Source organism: Cololabis saira, chromosome 19 (assembly GCF_033807715.1).
Source record: "Cololabis saira isolate AMF1-May2022 chromosome 19, fColSai1.1, whole genome shotgun sequence".
Taxonomy (NCBI): domain Eukaryota; kingdom Metazoa; phylum Chordata; class Actinopteri; order Beloniformes; family Belonidae; genus Cololabis; species Cololabis saira.
The window spans coordinates 38,413,034-38,432,740 of record NC_084605.1 but is presented as its reverse complement, the minus strand read 5'-3'; the positions used below and the strand labels follow the sequence as shown (position 1 = coordinate 38,432,740).

Genomic DNA, 19,707 nt, shown 5'->3' with positions numbered 1-19,707 from the left:
AGATTCTTCAGGCCTGGACACTTAGCGGATGACACCACCCACGACTCTCTATATCAAACCATTCAAAAGTTATGGCAGAAAGTAGGAACTATCAGATATCGACCAATCAGAAGAAGGGGCGGGGCTTATTTGCACCAATTATGTTCAAAGACTCAAAACCGAGTGCGATGACACCACCCACGACTCTCTATATCAAACCATTCAAAAGTTATGGCAGAAAGTAGGAACTATCAGATATCGACCAATCAGAAAAAGGGGCGGGGCTTATTTGCACCAATTATGTTGAAGGACTCAAAACCGAGTGCGATGACACCACCCACGACTCTCTATACCAAACTATTCAAAAGTTATGGCAGAAAGTAGAAACTATCACATATGGACCAATCAGATGAAGGGGGGCAGCGTTTTTTGGTGTCTAGCGTCGCCACGGTAACACTTTTGAAAGAGAAAAGTAATGCCCATCATCGCAGGATTGAGACCACATTTTGATGTATAACACACCTGGGTGCACGTTACGGCTCAGGCCGCATTAACGGCCCGAAGAAATGGCATAAATTGCGCCAAAATGACACGATTAATTCAAAATGGCTTTTCTTTAAGTTGCGACATGATACAGGTGTGTAGCGATTTTCGTGCATGTACGTCAAACCGTATAGTGGGGCTTGAGGCACAAAGTTTTCTAGGGGGCGCTGTTGAGCCATTAGGCCACGCCCATTAATGCAAACCATTAAATATCAAACTTTTCACCAGGCCTGGCTTGCGTGCAAAACTTGGTGACTTTTGGGGCCCGTTTAGGGGGAAAAAAGGCCCTCATTTCGTCGGAAGAAGGAAAATAAAAAATAACGAGGGAAAAAAAAAAGTTTTGGGGTCAGTCTAAAATTTCATTTTAAACTCTAATTCAATTCAAAAATACTTTATTAATCCCTGAAGGGCAATGAATTAGTGGTAAATACAAAATGTAGTAAATATGATTACATTTGTGTTTAGTTTTTGGCATGTACGGTGTACTGTATTACGGTTAAACATCCCCAAATAGGTCTCAAAATATCAAAAGGTTATCAAAATAACATCATGATAACATCATGAAGTTTCACACCAAACACGCCAAACTTCAGCTAGTCTGCAGAGTCTGAGACTTTCCCTTAATCTGACCCTTGGGTGAACCCTCTGGGATGTCCAAACGTGAACTAATGAGAAACGTACTTGAATGATTACCATATTAATGATTTTATATGATTATCTTTTCAACTGTAGAACGACGGACTCCATATTGTTAGAACATTTCTGTATGCTATTTCCCAGATTTATGGACAGTAACATTTCTTTCTCTAAGTCCATTGCTGATGTTGTTCCTCCTTGCCATTATGTTAACGTACACCTGAAAGCACCAGACAAATAAACAACCAATATTCTGTTTTCATAGAGGCCCTCAGGCTGCCTGGTGGTTGAGGAATCAGGTGCAGTTAGTTAGCAGCACCCGGCTGACGCTACGGATACAGTCATAGTCCAGGACTACTATTATTTATTTTACCCCCAATAACAAATGTACAGGACTGTCTCCGAAAATTAGAATATGGTGATAAAGTTCTTTATTTTCTATAATGCAATTTAAAAAAACAAAAATGTCATACATTCTGGATTAATTACAACTGAAATATTGCAAGCCTTTTATTATTTTAATATTGCTGATTATGGCTTACAGTTTAAGATTAAGATTCCCAGAATATTCTAATTTTTTGAGATAGGATATTTGAGTTTTCTTAAGCTGTAAACCATGATCAGCAATATTAAAATAATAAAAGGCTTGCAATATTTCAGTTGATTTGTAATGAATCCAGAATGTATGACATTTTTGCATTACAGAAAATAAAGGACTTTATCACAATATTCACATTTTCTGAGACACTCCTGTATGTTGTTTGTCCTTTCTTTTGTTAAGTCAGATGGTCCTTGAAATGCACATCATAAGATCTTACTCCTCAACATTCTTCTCTTCCAAATATGAAAAGTAATTTTTATGGTTCAGGATCAGGCAGCACAAATAAACGAGGAAGATTCATGAAGCCGAATGACAGTCAGTCTTTTTTTTTTTTTTTTTTTTAAAGAACTGTATCTCTACCCGTCTCTACAAGCTGCTGTCTTTGGGATAAATAAAAACATCCTTATTCTAGGAATAGGAGGCGTTCGACTATAAACCTGTTCATGGTCGTTGCATCGCCTTCATTTCTTTTCATTATGTTCTCAATTAAGTCTATTAAGCTCAAACAAACAAAGCAAAACATCTCGGCACAACCCTGAATTTAGACATTCAGGGTCTTTGAAGTCTTCCAGTCGATTCAGAATCAATTTGTTGTTCTTCTGGCATTTCAAGTATTGCAGGTTTGTACAAATGGCAGGTCCTTTCAGACACTTCAGTCTGTCCTGCTGCCAGTGTTGCACCACGGCCATGTCTTCTTTGCGTTAACACACAGCAATATCAAGCTGAAATTAAAGATACACATCTTTGTTTTTCCCCTTTTGGTCCTAAATAATGATGCATCTGCATTAAATTGCATAAAGCTAAGTCAGTTAACATGATTCATTTAAAACTCCCTAAGGTTTGTGCTTTGAAAGGCCATCTCCTAAAACGCGGTCACGGCAGGGCAGCTGCAAATATCACTGATGCATCTGTTCACTGCTCACTGTTGCCACTATACGTTGATAATAAATCCTGAGGTTTCTTACTTTTTAATGCCAAAACAGAGTTTTGCACAAGATTCCATGTATAACTAAATGTAACTTGTTGCAGTTACTTGTTGTGGAGGGGAGGGGAAACCTCCAGAAAATTAAATCAAATTCAGAAGTTGGAAAACACACTGTTTCATGAATGACCACTAAGGATGACTTCAAAAATCAATTCCTATTGATTTCAACCCCCAAATGTCCACATTTTTAGCTGAAATAACCATTCTGAGTTTAGTTTCAGGGTTTCCGGTTAAAAGTTTGTCCTTTTTTTAATACTAAATTACATTTGAAATTGACTTGAAGAGTGCTCCGGTGAAAGCAGCGAGCAGGTGTGTGTAGCTGAACTTCACCTTGTGAGATTAGCTATCATTATAGATTTCCACTTATTTAATAATGTTAAAGGGTAAACGGGAACTGAACACAATCTAATTGGACTGTAACACATCACATACCAGTGTTGTGTTTTTTGAGCAATGAATTAGATCATTTATTGACTCGGTAAGTTAAAAAAAATAGGTGGGGGGTGAATATTGTTTGATTACTCATCTTAAAATTATAAGAAAAAAAAGTAAAGCAAATGCCAACATTAAAACAGGCCAGATGTTTGAATCATCTTCTAACTGAACAAGGCCACTTTCAGAGTGCAATGGGACGATACCTGCTCAAATGTACCTGCTTTGAACTTTTAACACTTTCACAGGATGGAATTTGTCTCTAAAATTAAAACTACACAAAAGAAGAACAAGCTACATAAAACAAGAGTCTAATGACGAGGCCTAAGGCCTGTTAAATAAAACCCAAGGCTTTACATAAGAGAAGTCAGATATCTACATATATAAAAAAAGAAAAAACATAAATCTGAGGCTGTTATCCAGTCAGTGACTATGTTTCCATGCAGTCAAAATTCTGGTTATTGCTAATATTCCGGTTACTGAAACATTGGGAATATTCCGTTTACATGGTGATTAATCATTTGGGATATCTGGATCAAACCAGCGACGCACGGAGAACATCATGACGCAATTACCGTCATTTCTGCTTCTTCTTCCTGTATCCAAATTCAAAACAAATGCTGCTTCACGCAACTTTTTTCTCACCTTCTTGTAAATCTTCTATCCCGGTACTTTCTACCGTCTACAAATGCAGAAATGGAGGGAGGGAGGGAGGGAGGGAGGGAGGGAGGGAGGGTTGAATTGGTATTCTTTTTTTTATATCGTTACCAGGATAAATGCCAGAAGTGATCGTGATACATTTTTTTGTCCATACCGCCCATCCCTAGCTCCCACGCTTGTGTTTTTTTAAACCAGTTCTCAGAAACCTTTGGGTGACGTCACAGAAGGATTTTTCTGCTTCTTCTTTGCAGTCTTTGGTCAAAACAGCTCAAAAGTTCCAGTCTAAAGTGTGTCAACTCAAGAGCTCTCCCATGTGTCATCCCTTAAATGAGTCCGTCAGTCATCCTCTGAGACAGAGATGATCTGCCTCGTCATGCACTTGCTCATTTATTTCTGTCTTTTTTTCTTTTTTTTCTTAACATTCATCAGTAAGATTTACTCTGTACTCATGATAAATGGTGTTCCAGCCTCAGGGCTAAGTCATCAACAATGAAAGTGTAACTGGAGAGGAACTGGGTCGAGCTGTGAGAGACGAGAGTCTGCTTGAGGTAGCTGTGTCTCGGTGCATTATGAATGCACGAGCAACACACACAGTCAGTCACTTCTTCAGCTCCCCCACCCCTCTTTTACCTCCCACTGCGCCGTCTTAATGTTACCCGTATACTTTAGGCCTATCATTCTTTCTGTTATTATGTCATCCTCCCTTTCATGTTCCTCTGTGTCATCCTTGTCCAGATCTCGGACAGCCTTTACTCTCAGCCAGATCTTCCTTCCTTTCTTTCCCGTGCCGTTGCCCCCAGACTCATGCTCAACCCCCCCCATCCGTGAGGGCTCTTGGTAGGAAACAAAAGAGCAAAGACAGTAACAGCCCCACGAGATAGCGAGGAGAAAAACACCCGGAGGAGTGATAACACATTGAGCTTTTATGGGAAACTACTCAGACCTAATTTAGGAGAGCAATTAAGTTGTAGCAGCTGCCGGTTTGATTTTTCCCGAAGAGTAAATACGCGCAGACTCTGGTCAGGGAAAGATAAGTGGTGTTTTAGCTTAATGGAAGGTTGGAGTACTTGGGAAGCACTGGCTCCTTTCAGGACGGGCTTGAGGTTTGTATCTGTGCCGTCTCCGCGTACGTCCTCTCACCGAATGGTTGCTACATAATTCAGAAGCCATTATTCTTGGTCTCTACGCCTGAGAAGAAAGGAAAGTAGAGAAAAACAGAGAGAGGTTGAGTGTATTCTTCTCCAACTGTCCTGAAGGCTGGGATGCCTTTGAGTTTTCCTCACAAGCCCTCTGCATTTTTAAGTCATGAAACGGACTATGCATGGACTTGGAGGTTCAAATACACGTTAGCTCTTAGGCTCCATCTCTGGTTCCCCCCATCCTGCCACATTCCCTCCTTCCTCTGGACTGCACGGCTGCAGACGGATCACAAGACCGAGCCAGAGCAGTTTCAGCAAGCCTGTCACATGCTGCCTAATTCAGATTCTCCCTTTCTCTCATCGTCCCTCTCGCGAGGGCGCCGACCAGCCTTCGTGTTACCATGACGATGGGACCGGCTGTGGGGCCCAACATTGGTGCGTTCAGCAGTAGTTCCCCCCCCTTGTTTTCTTTAGGCAAATAATCTGAGGGTATCTGGCACCCATCCCCCCCGACATTCATATTGTCCACCTGCGCCCCACATATCCATCTCATTTGCTGCGTTCACCTCAATTACACCTAATTTATGGCAGCTCTCATCATTTGTAAGCTCACACTGCCACAAAATAAGACAGGCCTTTGTCTCACTTTTACAATCCCTCTATCGGAGCACAATTACTGCACTTACAGGCCCATGTCCTGAAATATTTCCACCATAAGGAACCTTACAGGGTGAAAATGTTCTTACAGGGCTGTGTGAACATTGGGATTTTTCTTCTTCTTTTGCTGTGTTCTTCTTTTTCATCGAATTTTGTGCTCTTGGCCATTTGCGAACAGCAAAAAATGCGCATTACTGCCACTTCGTGGTCGGCTGTGTTATTTTATTCAGTCGTAGTTTCTCGTGTGGCGCTATAGCGTAATGGAAAATGCAGTTGTACATCTTTTTTTGAAGAATAACAACATCAGAAGCACCAAAACATCAGCTTTGGTGGTTTTATGATAATTGCTAAATAACTGTTTTTTTTTTTGGGGGGGGGGGGGGGGGGGGGGGTTGTCAGTTGGAGCACCGTCACCACCATCAGTGGTGCTCCAACTGGGGACTCCATTGTTCTACTGGGGGACTTCAACGCTCACATGGGCGATGACAGTGATACCTGGAGAGGCGTGATTGGGAGGAACGGCCTCCCCGATCTGAACCCGAGCGGTGTTTTGTTGTTGGACTTCTGTGCTAGTCGCAGTTTGTCCATAACGAACACCATGTTCAAACATAAGGGTGTCCATCAGTGCACGTGGCACCAGGACACCCTCGGCCGGAGGTCAATGATCGACTTTGTTGTCGTTTCATCTGACCTTCGGCCGCATGTCTTGGACACTCGGGTGAAGAGAGGGGCTGAGCTGTCAACTGATCACCACCTGGTGGACAGACCGGGCAGACCCAAACGGATTGTGAGGGTCTGTTGGGAACGTCTGGCCGAGCCCTCTGTCAGGAACATTTTCAACTCCCACCTCTGAGAGAGCTTCTCTCAGATCCCGGGGGAGGCGGGGGACATCGAGTCCGAGTGGACTGTTTTTCTCTGCCTCCATTGTCAACGCGGCGGCTCGAAGTTGTGGTCGCAAGGTCAGGTGCCTGTCGTGGCGGCAATCCTAGAACCCGGTGGTGGACACCGGAAGTACAGGATGCCGTCAGACTGAAGAAGGAGTCCTACCAGGCTATGTTGGCCTGTGGGACTCCTGACGCAGTAGATGGGTACCGGCAGGCCAAGCGAGCCGCGGCTCGGGCGGTTCTGGAGGCAAAAACCCGGGTCTGGGAGGAGTTCGGGGAGGCCATGGAGGAAGACTTTCGGTCGGCCTCGAGGAAATTCTGGAGGACCGTTCGGCGCCTCAGAAGGGGGAAGCAGTACTCTGCCGGCACCGTTTACGGTGTGGGTGGGGAGCTGTTGACCTCGACTGGGGACATCGCCGGACGGTGGAAGGAATACTTCGAGGATCTCCTCAACCCGACTGACATGCCTTCCACTGAGGAAGCAGAGAGTGGGGACTCTGGGGCGTGCTCATCCATCACCCAAGCCGAGGTCACTGAGGTAGTTCGTAAGCTCCTCGGTGGCAGGGCACCGGGGGTGGATGAGATTCGCCCTGAGTACCTCAAGTGTCTGGATGTCGTAGGGCTGTCTTGGTTGACACGCCTCTGTGACATTGCATGGAGGAAGGGGACAGTACCGCTGGAGTGGCAAACCGGGGTGGTGGTCCCTCTGTTTAAAAAGGGGGACCGGAGAGTGTGTTCCAACTATAGGGGGATCACACTTCTCAGTCTCCCCGGGAAAGAGTACGCCAGGGTACTGGAGAGGAGATTACGGCCGATAGTTGAACCTCAGATTCAGGAGGAACAATGCGGTCGGAGCAGGAGTTTGGTTCGCATTGCCGGCAGTAGATCAGACTTGTTCCCGGTGCATGTTGGACTCCGGCAGGGCTTCCCTTTGTCACCGGTCCTGTTCATAATTTTTATGGACAGGATTTCTAGGCGCAGCCAGGGGCCGGAGGGGATCCGGTTTGGGGATCTCAGGATTTCATCTCTGCTTTTTGCGGATGACGTTGTCCTGTTGGCCGGGACCTTCAGCATGTGCTGGGGCGGTTTAAGGCAGAGTGCGACGCGGCAGGGATGAGAATCAGCACCTCCAAAACCGAGGCCATGGTTCTCCACCGGGAAAGGGTGGCGTGCCTTCTCCGGGTGGGTGGAGAAGTCCTGCCTCAGGTGGAGGAGTTCAAGTATCTCGGGGTCTTGTTCACGAGTGAGGGAACGATGGAGCGTGAGATTGACAGACGGATCGGTGCAGCGTCCGCAGTTATGCGGTCGATTTACCGGACCATCGTGGTGAAGAACGAGCTGAGTCGAAAGGCGAAGCTCTCGATTTACCGGTCAATCTACGCCCCTACCCTCACCTATGGTCATGAACTTTGGGTAGTGACCGAAAGGACAAGATCGCGGATACAAGCGGCCGAGATGAGTTTCCTCCGCAGGGTGGCTGGACGCTCCCTTAGAGATGAGTTTCCTCCCTTAGAGATGAGTTTCCTCCGCAGGGTGGTTGGACGCTCCCTTAGAAAATAGGGTGAGGAGTTCGGTCACCCGGGAGGAGCTCGGAGTCGAGCCGCTGCTCCTTCACATGGAGATGAGTCAGCTGAGGTGGCTTGGGCATCTGTACCGGATCCTCCTGGACACTTCCCTAGGGAGGTGTTCCAGGCATGTCCCTCCTCCTTAGGGAGGTGTTCCAGGCATGTCCCACCGGGAGGAGACCCCGGGGCAGACCCAGGACACGCTGGAGAAACTATGTCTCTCGGCTGGCCTGGGAACGCCTCGGACTCCCCTCGGAGGAGCTGGAGGAAGAGCTGGAGGAAGAGCTGGAGGAAGTGTCTGGGGTGAGGGAAGTCTGGGCATCTCTGCTGAGGCTGCTGCCCCCGCGACCCGGGAACGGATAAGCGGCGGATGATGGATGGATGGATGGAGGGTTTGTCAGTAAACGACCCTCCTACATGGTGACCGTAGTGAGGTGTCACAGCCATTCAGACGGAGCTAATGAATCTAGATGCAGAAAGGAGGATTGTTGCCGAGGGTTAAAATGTTGAGCAATAACTTTCAAAACAATAGTGTGAAAGTCCATCTCAGACTACATGAACTGTTGCGAGTTTAACATTCCAGAGTACTTTGCCTTCTGCACTTTTATAGACATCATTGACATTGTTCACATTGTTTCTGGATTTTAGTCCCAGCACTTGACTGGCAGGAGGCGTGACATCACAGCTGAACTGCAGATGGCTCAGTACCAGAACCATTTCATACAAACTAAAAGGAAGAAGAAAGGTGAAAGAAAATGGCCCCAAGCTGGAATGAGCCCATCTGCTCACAGATGGATGCAGAGTTTATTTGAGGCTGCTTCAACCGTCTCCTTGCTATTTTTGTCTTCACACTCCACCTTTCGCAGAAGGTGGGATGGGACCTGATGGAGAAATGAAAGGAGAGAAATGGATTTCTCAGGATGTGTCGGCTTTCCAGCGCAAAACAGGCTCCCAAAATGCAGCTGGCTTTGGTGTTGGTTCTGGGGCCGTGGCACTGACCACACATTGGTTTTGATGCTTATTGCACCACTAGCTGCAACTAACAGGAGCTTGTTTGTTGAGAGAACCTCATCCTCATCGTATCTCTATTAAATAGAGAGAATAAAAGCCTGCTTTGTCTGTAACCCTGCTGTCAAAGTAAAACATTGTGATTTTACGAGGCAGGTTGACTTACTGTTGGCATAAATAGTCATAACTACTGAGATTAATGTCCCCATTAAGGCATGTAAGTAAAGTACACATCCCACCCCACACTCATGCGTTTCTCTGTTTGAGTAATGTTTCTCACTTTGGCTTCCTCGTGAGTGCTGCTCAACAAGTCTCTCATCATCTATACGTTTACTGGCGTCACTCCTTCAGCCCTTCCTTTGCTATAGTTTCACAAAGGAAAAATATTTGCGCCTAAAAAAATCTTTGTTTTCTTTTCATATCCAACATCCTGCATTCTATCAGCGTGTTTGATCGTCCGTCCATTCGTTCCTCATGAGCACAAACAACTCTCTGTTAACACTTATACTAACAATTGTTGCTTTGGTTGTCACAGTGTCAGCAGAGCGTCTGACGGGCTGCTTTTCAGACACTATTCCAGACTTTTACACCCGGAAGAGATCAATAATGGCGTTAAAGCAGCTTAGTCGTAATAATAGCATGTGAAAGCAGAGTAGTGGAGGAGCATGTCACATAATCTAGTGATGTTAAGCACCTTTTTTCTGTTTTTTTTTAGCAGCAACTATCTATTTTGTTACTTTTATTACCTGTTTTGTGGTATTGGTTGTTATGTTTAATCTCAACAGTTGTTAGATCGTAACATTACGAGCCCGTTCTGATGCATGACAGTAAATCATCGTGAGGATGAATGAACTTCAAGAAACAACAGCCACTGTGTTTTAGCATGTTTACACATTCATGAGACGGCTTTCTGTTTTTATTCAAAGGCACCCAGCAGTCAAAGCAGGTTGTATTGTAGCTTACATGTAGCATTAAAGTAGTTTTGTACAATATTTGAATACTACAGGACTGTCTCAGAAAATTAGAATATTGTGATTTTCTGTAATGCAATTACAAAAACAAAAATGTCATCCATTCTGGATTCATTACAAGTCAACTGAAATATTGCAAGCCTTTTATTATTTTAATATTGCTGATCATGGCTTACAGCTTAAGAAAACTTAAATATCCTATCTCAAATAATTACAATATTCTGGGAATCTTAATCTTAAACTGTAAGCCATAATCAGCAATATTAAAATAATAAAAGGCTTGCAATATTTCAGTTGATTTGTAATGAATCCAGAATGTATGACATTTTAGTTTTTTTAATTGCATTACAGAAAATAAAGAACTTTATCACAATATTCTAATTTTCTGAGACAGTCCTGTATTTAACAGTGGTTTTACAGAGAAACTGTAAAAGCACTTTATTGCTCCACATTTGTGAGGCAGATCTTACTGAGCCAGCTCCAACATGTTTCTCATACAGTCGTGCCATTGGGAAGATATTACATATCAATTTCTATTTGAAGACTTTATCGTTTCAGCCATGGGACTTTTTCTAAAACATGTCTTGGTAGATAATTTAAATTTAATCATTATTCAAATTATCAGTAATATTTGGGGGATTTCCAGAGTAAAAGGCTTGAAAGTTGGCTACACATGAATAAAGACCTTGTACAACTTAAAGGAGCATGAGGCTCCTTTTAAGAAATGAGACTCTCTAGCGCCACCCTTCACCACGACGGCCGTTGGGGGTACTGCAGCCAACAGTGAAGCCGGCACGGGAGAACGGGGAGAACGTGCATGCAGCGTCATGTGACGTCACATCCACAGGACAGCGCGGGAAAATCGGGACCGAATTGCAGCACATTTTGCAAATAAAAAAAACAGCCTCAAGCTCCTTTAAGGGATGTTGCTGCTCTAACCAGAGCAAGGGTTTATGAAACTTCCCACCTCTCCGAATATTTTACCAGTTGATGTGTTCCTTTGAACTTAACAGAATCCCCTTCTCTCCCTTCTCTCCCTTCTCTCCTCTGCAGTCTCTCATCTTCCTGGGCTGCGTGGCAGCTGCCGGACTCGGCCTCAACCTCCTGTGCTTGGCCATCTACCTTAGCTGTTTGTGCTGCTGCCGGAAAGAAGAAGAGGACGACAGCAAGAAGCCCAACTCCTGCTGCGTCACCTGGTCGGCGGTGGCCGCCGGCCTCATCACATGGTGAGAGAGTTAAGACCCCGGCGGGGCTGTAATTACTCTCACGCAGGCACGCTCTCGCTCTCGCTTGATGTCTTCCCATTGTCTCCTCCATTGATCAGTCTCCGTTCACAGCAGAGATGGAAGTCACAGAATATTAACAGCACAGCAGAATCTGGGTTCCCACAGGGAATTCACACTTACTCGTCTGCAGCACTTTGACATTCTGTTCAGATGTAGCAGAGTTCCGGGCTGATGTATAGAGGGAAAATGAAACCTGGTACAAGCACACCAGACACGGTGTCAGTGCGATGCATTCTTAGCAAGATGCTGTAGTCGTCCCTGACGCATCGTTGCTCCTTATAGTCCATGTTCCAGACCAGATATCAGCACCACTCAAAGTCACAAAACTCGCTTATAGATGCTATTTTGGTCTGATAACCTTCCTGAGTGGCAGCTGGATCATCGTGTATTTGCAGATAAAGACCAGTTTGTGACATTAGTGGCTGTTATAGTTTCATAGGAGCCTAAGGATGCTCTTCTAGTTTAAAGGTATTGTGACATCATTTTTAACATGCTTTTAACACTATTAAAAGTCTTGGCCAACATCCCTCAAATGTGTCTAAAAGAGTGTAACAAGAAAAACTTCACTCTAGTACTCTATTCCTGGCTTTTTATTACAGTGTTTTTTTGCGCCGTGAAAAACGCTTCCTTTCCCCCCTTTCCTGTCAATCATTGCGCCGCTCCTCCTCCCAACCTCCTCCTCCTCCAGCCATACGCTCACAGCGGCGTCAGAGAGTTAAGCCGGGAGCGACAGGCGAAGCATGCACGGAAGAGCAGCAGGGCGAACCACAGCAAACAATCATAAAAATAAAGGCATGCAAGCAGCAGTGTCCCCTTATCTTAAGTCCAGTCAGTGGCCGCGGGTCTTCTTAGCAGTTTTCCTCCGGTGATTAGAACAAAAGAGGCTCTACAGCTCCGTGTTAAGCCTCATTTATGGTTCCGCGTTAAATCGACGCAGAGCCTACGCCGTAGGGTTCAGCGTACGGTGCGCGTCGCCGCGTAACCCTACGCCGTAGGCTCTGCGTCGGTGTAACGCGGAACCATAAATCAGCCTTTATGGTGCGCTGGAGAGGAGAGGAGAGGAGGCAGGGAGCTGGGTGGAGGGGGCGGTGATTTAGCGGGCCGTTACGTAACGGCCCGCCACCAAACCACATGCGCCGTTTTTGCACAGTTATGCGGAAAATCCCAGAAAGCACACAATACACTGAATGTTAAAAGTTCGTTGTTTTTTGGGTGTAATTGATGTCAAGACACCCACACAATGATATAGTAGGGGTATATTATACATTTCCTGAATCCTTATGGTCCTGTGAGTATTCCAGTTTTTGTATTTTGTGTCTCTGTTGTTCCTAGATGACACAGGGATAAAAGATAGTATATGATTTAGGCGAAAATTGTGTAAAAATGTGTGTTGTTTATAGTTTAAAGAGCTGCAGTGACCTCTATGTTGGTCAGAGAGATTCACATCTTAGCTTGAATGAATGTTTAAAAGGTCTCCTCTAAAATGATACCAAAGACAATATAGTAAAACATTAACAGATATCCTGTACATGAGTCTAAACCAGGACATGCAGCAGCATCTGGGGGGTGGGGGTGGGGGTGGGGGTATCTTCATGAGATGATAACTCTGATCCAGCTGCCACTCAGGAAGGTTATCATACCAGAATATCATCTACAGACATGGATATTTTCAAAAATCATAAGTAAGTTTGGTCACCTTGAGCGGTGCTTTTGGGCTCTGGCCCGTGGACTATTAGCCGGTCTCTGTCCTGCACGCCCGTCTGTCCACGTCTTCAAAGCTTCACTTCTGCACAGTAGATGTTTATTTTGGTTCTCAATAGAAAAGCCTGCATCTTTTTATTCCCTTTCTTTGATGATCACGATCCCTGATCCGTCCCCCCATTCTAACATGAATATTGATATGAATCCTTGTTTCAAAAAGATGTCACACCGGATGCTCTACATGGGAGCAGGTATTGTCAAACATAACTCACTCAAGTAGGCACTTGCTGTGCTGGAAAGCATCTTGGGATGGTTTCTCTGGAATATTGTGATTGATCGTTCAAGTGAACTGACACACAGACGTTATTCTGAAGGTCAAAGTGAAAGAATAATGGACTGAATAAACAAGACGCTGTGTGTTGACATGCAGTAAATTGAAGACTACAGTAATGCAGAGGAGATTTAGGAATAATCAGGAAGTATGTGAGTTTTTGTCTTTATGTGGTTAACAAGAGAGTATGATGTGAGGATTAAAAAGTACAAGAAGGTTATTATTCCATACTAAAGGTTTTCTAGTCTTTGACGTGACAGGTCTCAGGGTTTATTGTTTATTGTTTATTGAGATTAGCTGCAGCAGAAACTGAAGCTATTCTTCCTGGGGTCTTAACAAAATAATGCAATACAAAAGAAAACAAATAGAGAAAATAACTTAAAAAAAAAAATACAGAATAAGAGCAAGAAAAAAAAAAAAGAAGAAAAAAAAAAAAAAAAAAAAAATATATATATATATATATATATATATACAAAATCAAGACATTTTAAAATCAAGACAAGAACAGAAACCAAGTAAACTATATCATCCCCACATATACCTAAAATATATATATATATATATATATATACCTTATATATACCTTATATAATAACACTATTATGCAATAATACCATTATACCTCATTTACCAAAACAATCATATTACACAACTCTATTCCATACCAAAACCATTACTTGGATAGATGCTGTTTAAGTATATTCTGAATTGATTATTGTTAACAGAGAGTTTTACATGATTGGGTAGAATTCCATTCTTTCATTCCTCTATACAGAACTGTACGTGATGGCATTAGATCTAACCTTAGGTATTGTAACATTTCCAACAGTTGCATGTCTAGTGTTGTGACAGTGATTTTCTGCACTAAAAGAGAGGTTTTTAAACAAATCATATGGCTTTTTTAAAACAGATATGTTTCTTATCACAATCACCAGTGAGTATATGAGTCTGTCTTTGACAGGGTTGTGACTTGCAGTCACTATGGCTTCTTTTAGTTCCAGATACAGCTCTTAGCGCTCAAATTGCAGCTTTTTTTTTGTGCTTCCTCGAGTTTCCAAAAGTAGATTGAGAGGCAGAGCCTTCAGGCCTGATGCTGCGCTCTCATGGAACCAGTCCCAGATCAGGAAGCAGAGCCACAGTTAACATTCAGCCTGAAAATGTTTCTTTTTGATAAAACTCCTAGTTAGAGATAAGTTAATTTATGGAACGATGCCATCCACTTAGCCCCGCCCCGTCTCTGCGTCTCCATCCAGACCACTTCCTCACATACGGCAACACGTCAGGGGCATTTCAGGGAAAACATGTTGGGTGGACTGGGGCTGAAATTAGAGGGAAAAAATGAATACATTTAATTTAATAATCAGTATCTACCACACAAATTGCTCTCCACAGACACAAATATGAGCTAACACTGATCCTGGTGACAGTTTTGTCATTTTTGGGCCACACTCGAGAGTATTTCTTTGCTGCTAATTCCAGCTAGTATAATTTGATCCGGTATCTGAGCACAGGCACGACGCCTCAGGCATGCACCACCTGTGCTGTGGTTCTCTTTAAAGGAGCTTGAGGCTCCATTTAAGAAATGAGACTCATTAGCGCCACCCTTCACCACGACGGCCGTCGGGGGTACTGCAGCCAACAGCGAAACCGGCACGGAGAACGTGCATGCAGCGTCATGTGACGTCACATCCGCAGGACAGCGCGGGAAATTTGGGCCCGAATTGCAGCACATTTTGCAGCACACAGCCTGTTCAAGGCAACGGAGAGATACACTAGAGGGATCATTGTTTTGGGTTTGGAACGCTTCACCTGACATTATTACTAGAAAACTTAAAACGTATACGAATTTTTTTCATAAATTCTGCCTCAATCCGGCCTCAAGCTCCTTTAAGGTTATACACCAAATCTGTTACTAAAGTACCAATATCTAACTGCCCTGTGCATCATGGGAAATCCCCCAGCCTGGCCTCTACATCAGCGTGCTGTGACGTTCCCCACCGTAGACAAAATAGTCACTTTTAGTAACCTGATCTATATGATGTTTTATGCAAAAGGAAGGAGAAAAAAAAACTAAGAACTGTTTTTCTGACATAATGTCACTGCTTTGCCTCAGTTTTAACTTCCAAGCGGCAGTGGATGTAATCTGATTTGATTACTTGCTTGAGACTGTTGGATTTCCTCCAGCCTGACGTGTGTTTCTCTGCAGTATACAGGATATCTTCACCATGGTCAGAGCTGCAGTCTGTGCAGCTTTTTTTGCTAAATTTTAAACAAATATCCTGTTTAAGCGTCTCTTAGTGGAGAGTACAGTTGTAAGAGAGTTTGGGAGACACTTGGATGGACGCAGCGCAGTCAGCACCGGCATGGGCGGATGGAGAGAGTTCTCAGACCGTCAATGAGCCTGGCTGTTCTCGCAAAATAGATCATCTAATTTGTTGAGCAGAGCAGTCCATACTCCGCCATGTGACAACAGTCCTTATCAGCCACGGGGGAAGATATTCAATTAACCACAAGAATGACTGTTATCATGCTGGCCATGTATACAGGACTGTCTCAGAAAATTAGAATATTGTGATAAAGTTCTTTATTTTCTGTAATGCAATTAAAAAAAACTAAAATGTCATACATTCTGGATTCATTACTAATCAACTGAAATATTGCAAGTCTTTTATTATTTTAATATTGCTGATTATGGCTTACAGTTTAAGATTAAGATTCCCAGAATATTCTAATTTTTTGAGATAGGATATTTGAGTTTTCTTAAGCTGTAAGCCATGATCAGCAATATTAAAATAATAAAAGGCTTGCAATATTTCAGTTGATTTGTAATGAATCCAGAATGTATGACATTTTTGCATTACAGAAAATAAAGGACTTTATCACAATATTGTAATTTTCTGAGACAGTCCTGTACACGTGCAACAGTTTGAAAAAGTCAGCATTAGTCAGCCGGTGAATCACACCGACACAACTGTTTCTCCGCTGCTTGCAGTTTGAAAATATACATCTGATGGAAGAAAAAAGAAGCTTTTTATATTCATTCAGTATTATATATCCTCTTTATATCGTGGCTATGGTTTGAATTTTCCAAAAGATAGTGAGTTCAGCTCATAGCGTTTGAAGAGATTCAATAGGTTGATAATAGTACAGAGAAGAAACACGCCCTATGTTTCAATAACTTTCCATGGAGCCAAACCCTTTTGCTCGGGCAACGCATGACTTGTCAGAGTTTGATAAGGCAGAGTTATTCAGGGTCCTCGGGGTTGAAAAGTGGCTCACATTCCTGCTGAATGCACTTGGCTTCATTACTTGATGTTTAATTATTTATGCGTTGTTACTTAAAATGGAGAGTCCCAAATGCGGCGGTCCTAGCCTCATTAAAGAGGAATACTGCAAAATCCAAATTAGGAGGAGAAAAACCCAGCCGAGAGCACCGGGCAGCCGGGGACGAGGGAGCTGTGGACAGCAGTGAGGAAGCAGATATTTGTTAGTGACGACAGAACGGCTGCTGTTGTCACATGTCGGAGTCACATGACCCCAGTTCTTGGGCAGCTGATTAAATGTCAAACACAAGTCTAACTACAAATGCATGGAGTGCTGCTGGGTGTGAGGAAAAAAGTATATACTTCAGGTGCTCTTCGACATGGGGATCAAAAAGAGGACTTAAAGGAGCATGAGACAGGATTGAGGCAGGATTTATGAAAGAAATTCGTATACGTTTTAAGTTTTCTAGTAATAATGTCAGATGAAGCGTTCCAAACCAAAAAGAATGATTCCTCTAGTGTATCTTTCCTTTGCCTTGAACAGGCTGTGTGCTGCAAAATGTGCTGCAATTCCGGGCCGGAATTTCCCGCGCTGTCCTGCAGATGTGACGTCACATGACGCTGCATGCACGTTCTCCCCGTTCTCCTGTGCCGGCTTCACTGTTGGCTGCAGTACCCCCAACGGCCGTCGTGGTGAAGGGTGGCGCTAATGAGTCTCATTTCTTAAAAGGAGCCTCATGCTCCTTTAAAGGGATTGTGACATGAAAGACACATTTTTCTTGATTTTTTGTGTTTTGTTGGGTGTCTTGACATCAATTACACCCACAAAAACCGAACTTTTAACATTCAGTGTATTGTGTGCTGTCTGGGAGTTTCCGCACAATTATACAAAAACGGCGCATCTGGTTGGTGGCGGACCTATACGTATAGGTCCGCTAAATCACCGCCCCCTCCACTGTTTAGAGCCCCCTCTGTTCTCATCACCGGAGGACAACTGCTAAGAAGACCCGCGGCCACTGACTGGACTTAAGATAAGGGGACAGTGCTGCTACGCATGCCTTTATTTTTATGATTGTTTGCGGTGGACTGCTTCGCCGTGCTGCTTTTCCGTGCATGCTTCGCCTGTCGCTCCCGGCTTAACTCTCCGACGCCGCTGTGAGCGTATTGCTTGCGGGGAGCTACGGTCCTCTGGTCCCGGTTGGACTTCATCCCCGGGCTGTAGTCGCCCTGTCTGGGCTGTGTGTGTGGGTGTTTGTGGTTCGTTGTGCGCGCGTGTGTGTGGAGACGGCAGAAGTGTGTAGCAGTTGGGTTGGAGGAGGTTGGGAGGAGGAGCGGGGCAATGATTGACAGGAAAGGGGGGAAAGGACGTGTTTTTCACTGCGCAAAAAAACACCGTCATAAAAAGCCAGGCATGGAGTACTGGAGTGAAGTTTTTCTTGTTACACCCTTTTAGACACATTTGAGGGATGTTGGCCAAGACTTTTAATAGTGTTAAAAACATGTTAAAAATGATGTCACAATACCTTTAAGGACTTTTGATTTTTGGTTATCTTTTGTATTATTATTGTTTGTATTGCTGTTTGTGTCTTTCTTTACGACTTATGCTGATTGGTTGTTTGTTCACTGCATCTGATTGATGTGCCTGTTTGCTCCTACCAGGTTAATTGATCCACCTGAGCTGATCATGTGACTGTTTACCTGTGTTTAAAGAGCCTACATGGCCCAAACATGTTGGCATTTTTTAACTTTTACAAAGCCGTGATTTAATAAAGGCTTTTTATATTTTTCTATCTTCTTGAGTGCCTCGGTTTTTCTAAATTGTTTCTAAATTGTTTTTAAATGTCAAACACTTCTGAAGAAAATGTCTCGGCTTCAAACATTTGGGTTTTGTAAGCAGCACATACATAGGGTGAATCAGACCCCGACCCCCCCCCCCCCCCCCCCCCCCCCTTCAAAAAAAGAGGATATTAAAAAACTCATTTGTTTGTCTAACCACGAAGGCAAATTGGGAACAACATTTTAATGAGCTTTCATAATTAATCCACTGTTTGACATTCTCCACGCCTTTTCTTATTTCTCCGCTTTGTCTCCCAAAGTAGCGGTTTGGATCAATTAAAAAAAAAAACAGATATTTGTGGCTGATTTGGTTTTTCTTCTTTTTAATCAGCTGTGCTTTTTTTTTCTTTTAAGTAAATGTGGATCCTTAGGGGAAGTTGGAACAATTGGGCCGACACGTCCGCTGTTTGTCTGTGCAGCTGGTAGAAGCTCCACCGTCCTGCAGCTCCTCTGGCTGCAGGTACGAGTGGTGTTACACTGAAAACTGCTGCCCTTCAAACGGCAAGGAGCGGAAAGAGTCAAACAAAAAGCTGAACAAAGAACTAAAAGTGACTGTGTTTCCAGCATCAATAACCCTTTTAAAACCCGAATATTGGCAATAACCCGAATTTGCACGGCCATGTAAACACCTATAACCCGAATTTGCACGGCCATGTAAACACCTATAACCCGAATTTGCTCATATTGGGGTTTTTAAAGACCCCAATATGAGCCCTGGGTTACTCCTTTTAAAACCTGAATATTGGGTCATGTAAACGCCAAACGGAATATCCCCATCAAACGGAACAGGAATTTGTTTTCTGCACATGCTCTGTTCACAAGGAATCCTGGTGTTTTGAGTCCAGGAAGTTCTTATAAACACGGAGAAACCAAGACCAGGAGGAGACTAATCACTTCATAAATGTAATGAAGGATATGAACATTTCTGCATTTGTAGACGGTAGAAAGTACCGGGATAGAAGATTTACAAGAAGGAGAGAGGAAAGTTGCACGAAGCAGCATTTGTTTTGAATTTGGATACAGGAAGAAGAAGCAGAAATGACGGTAATTGCGTCATGACGTTCTCCGTGCGTCGCTGGTTTGATCCAGATATCCTGAATGATTAATTACCATGTAAACGGAATATTCCCAATGTTTCAGTAACCGGAATATTAGCAATAACCCGAATTTTGACTGCATGTAAATGTAGTCAGTGACTCATGAAGTTTGGATAAGTTGTGTGTTTAGGTG

General features: G+C 43.6%; 1 protein-coding gene across 2 annotated transcripts in view; it reads left to right on the top strand.

The window, feature by feature from the left end:
- Nucleotides 1-19,707, top strand: part of ttyh2 (tweety family member 2) — a 136,170-nt gene that overhangs the window by 20,068 nt on the left and 96,395 nt on the right. For both annotated transcript variants that reach the window (XM_061707712.1, XM_061707711.1), the window contains exon 2: nt 11,114-11,286. In XM_061707712.1, coding sequence (XP_061563696.1) covers nt 11,114-11,286 — 173 coding nt within the window. The remainder of the gene's footprint in view (nt 1-11,113; nt 11,287-19,707) is intronic.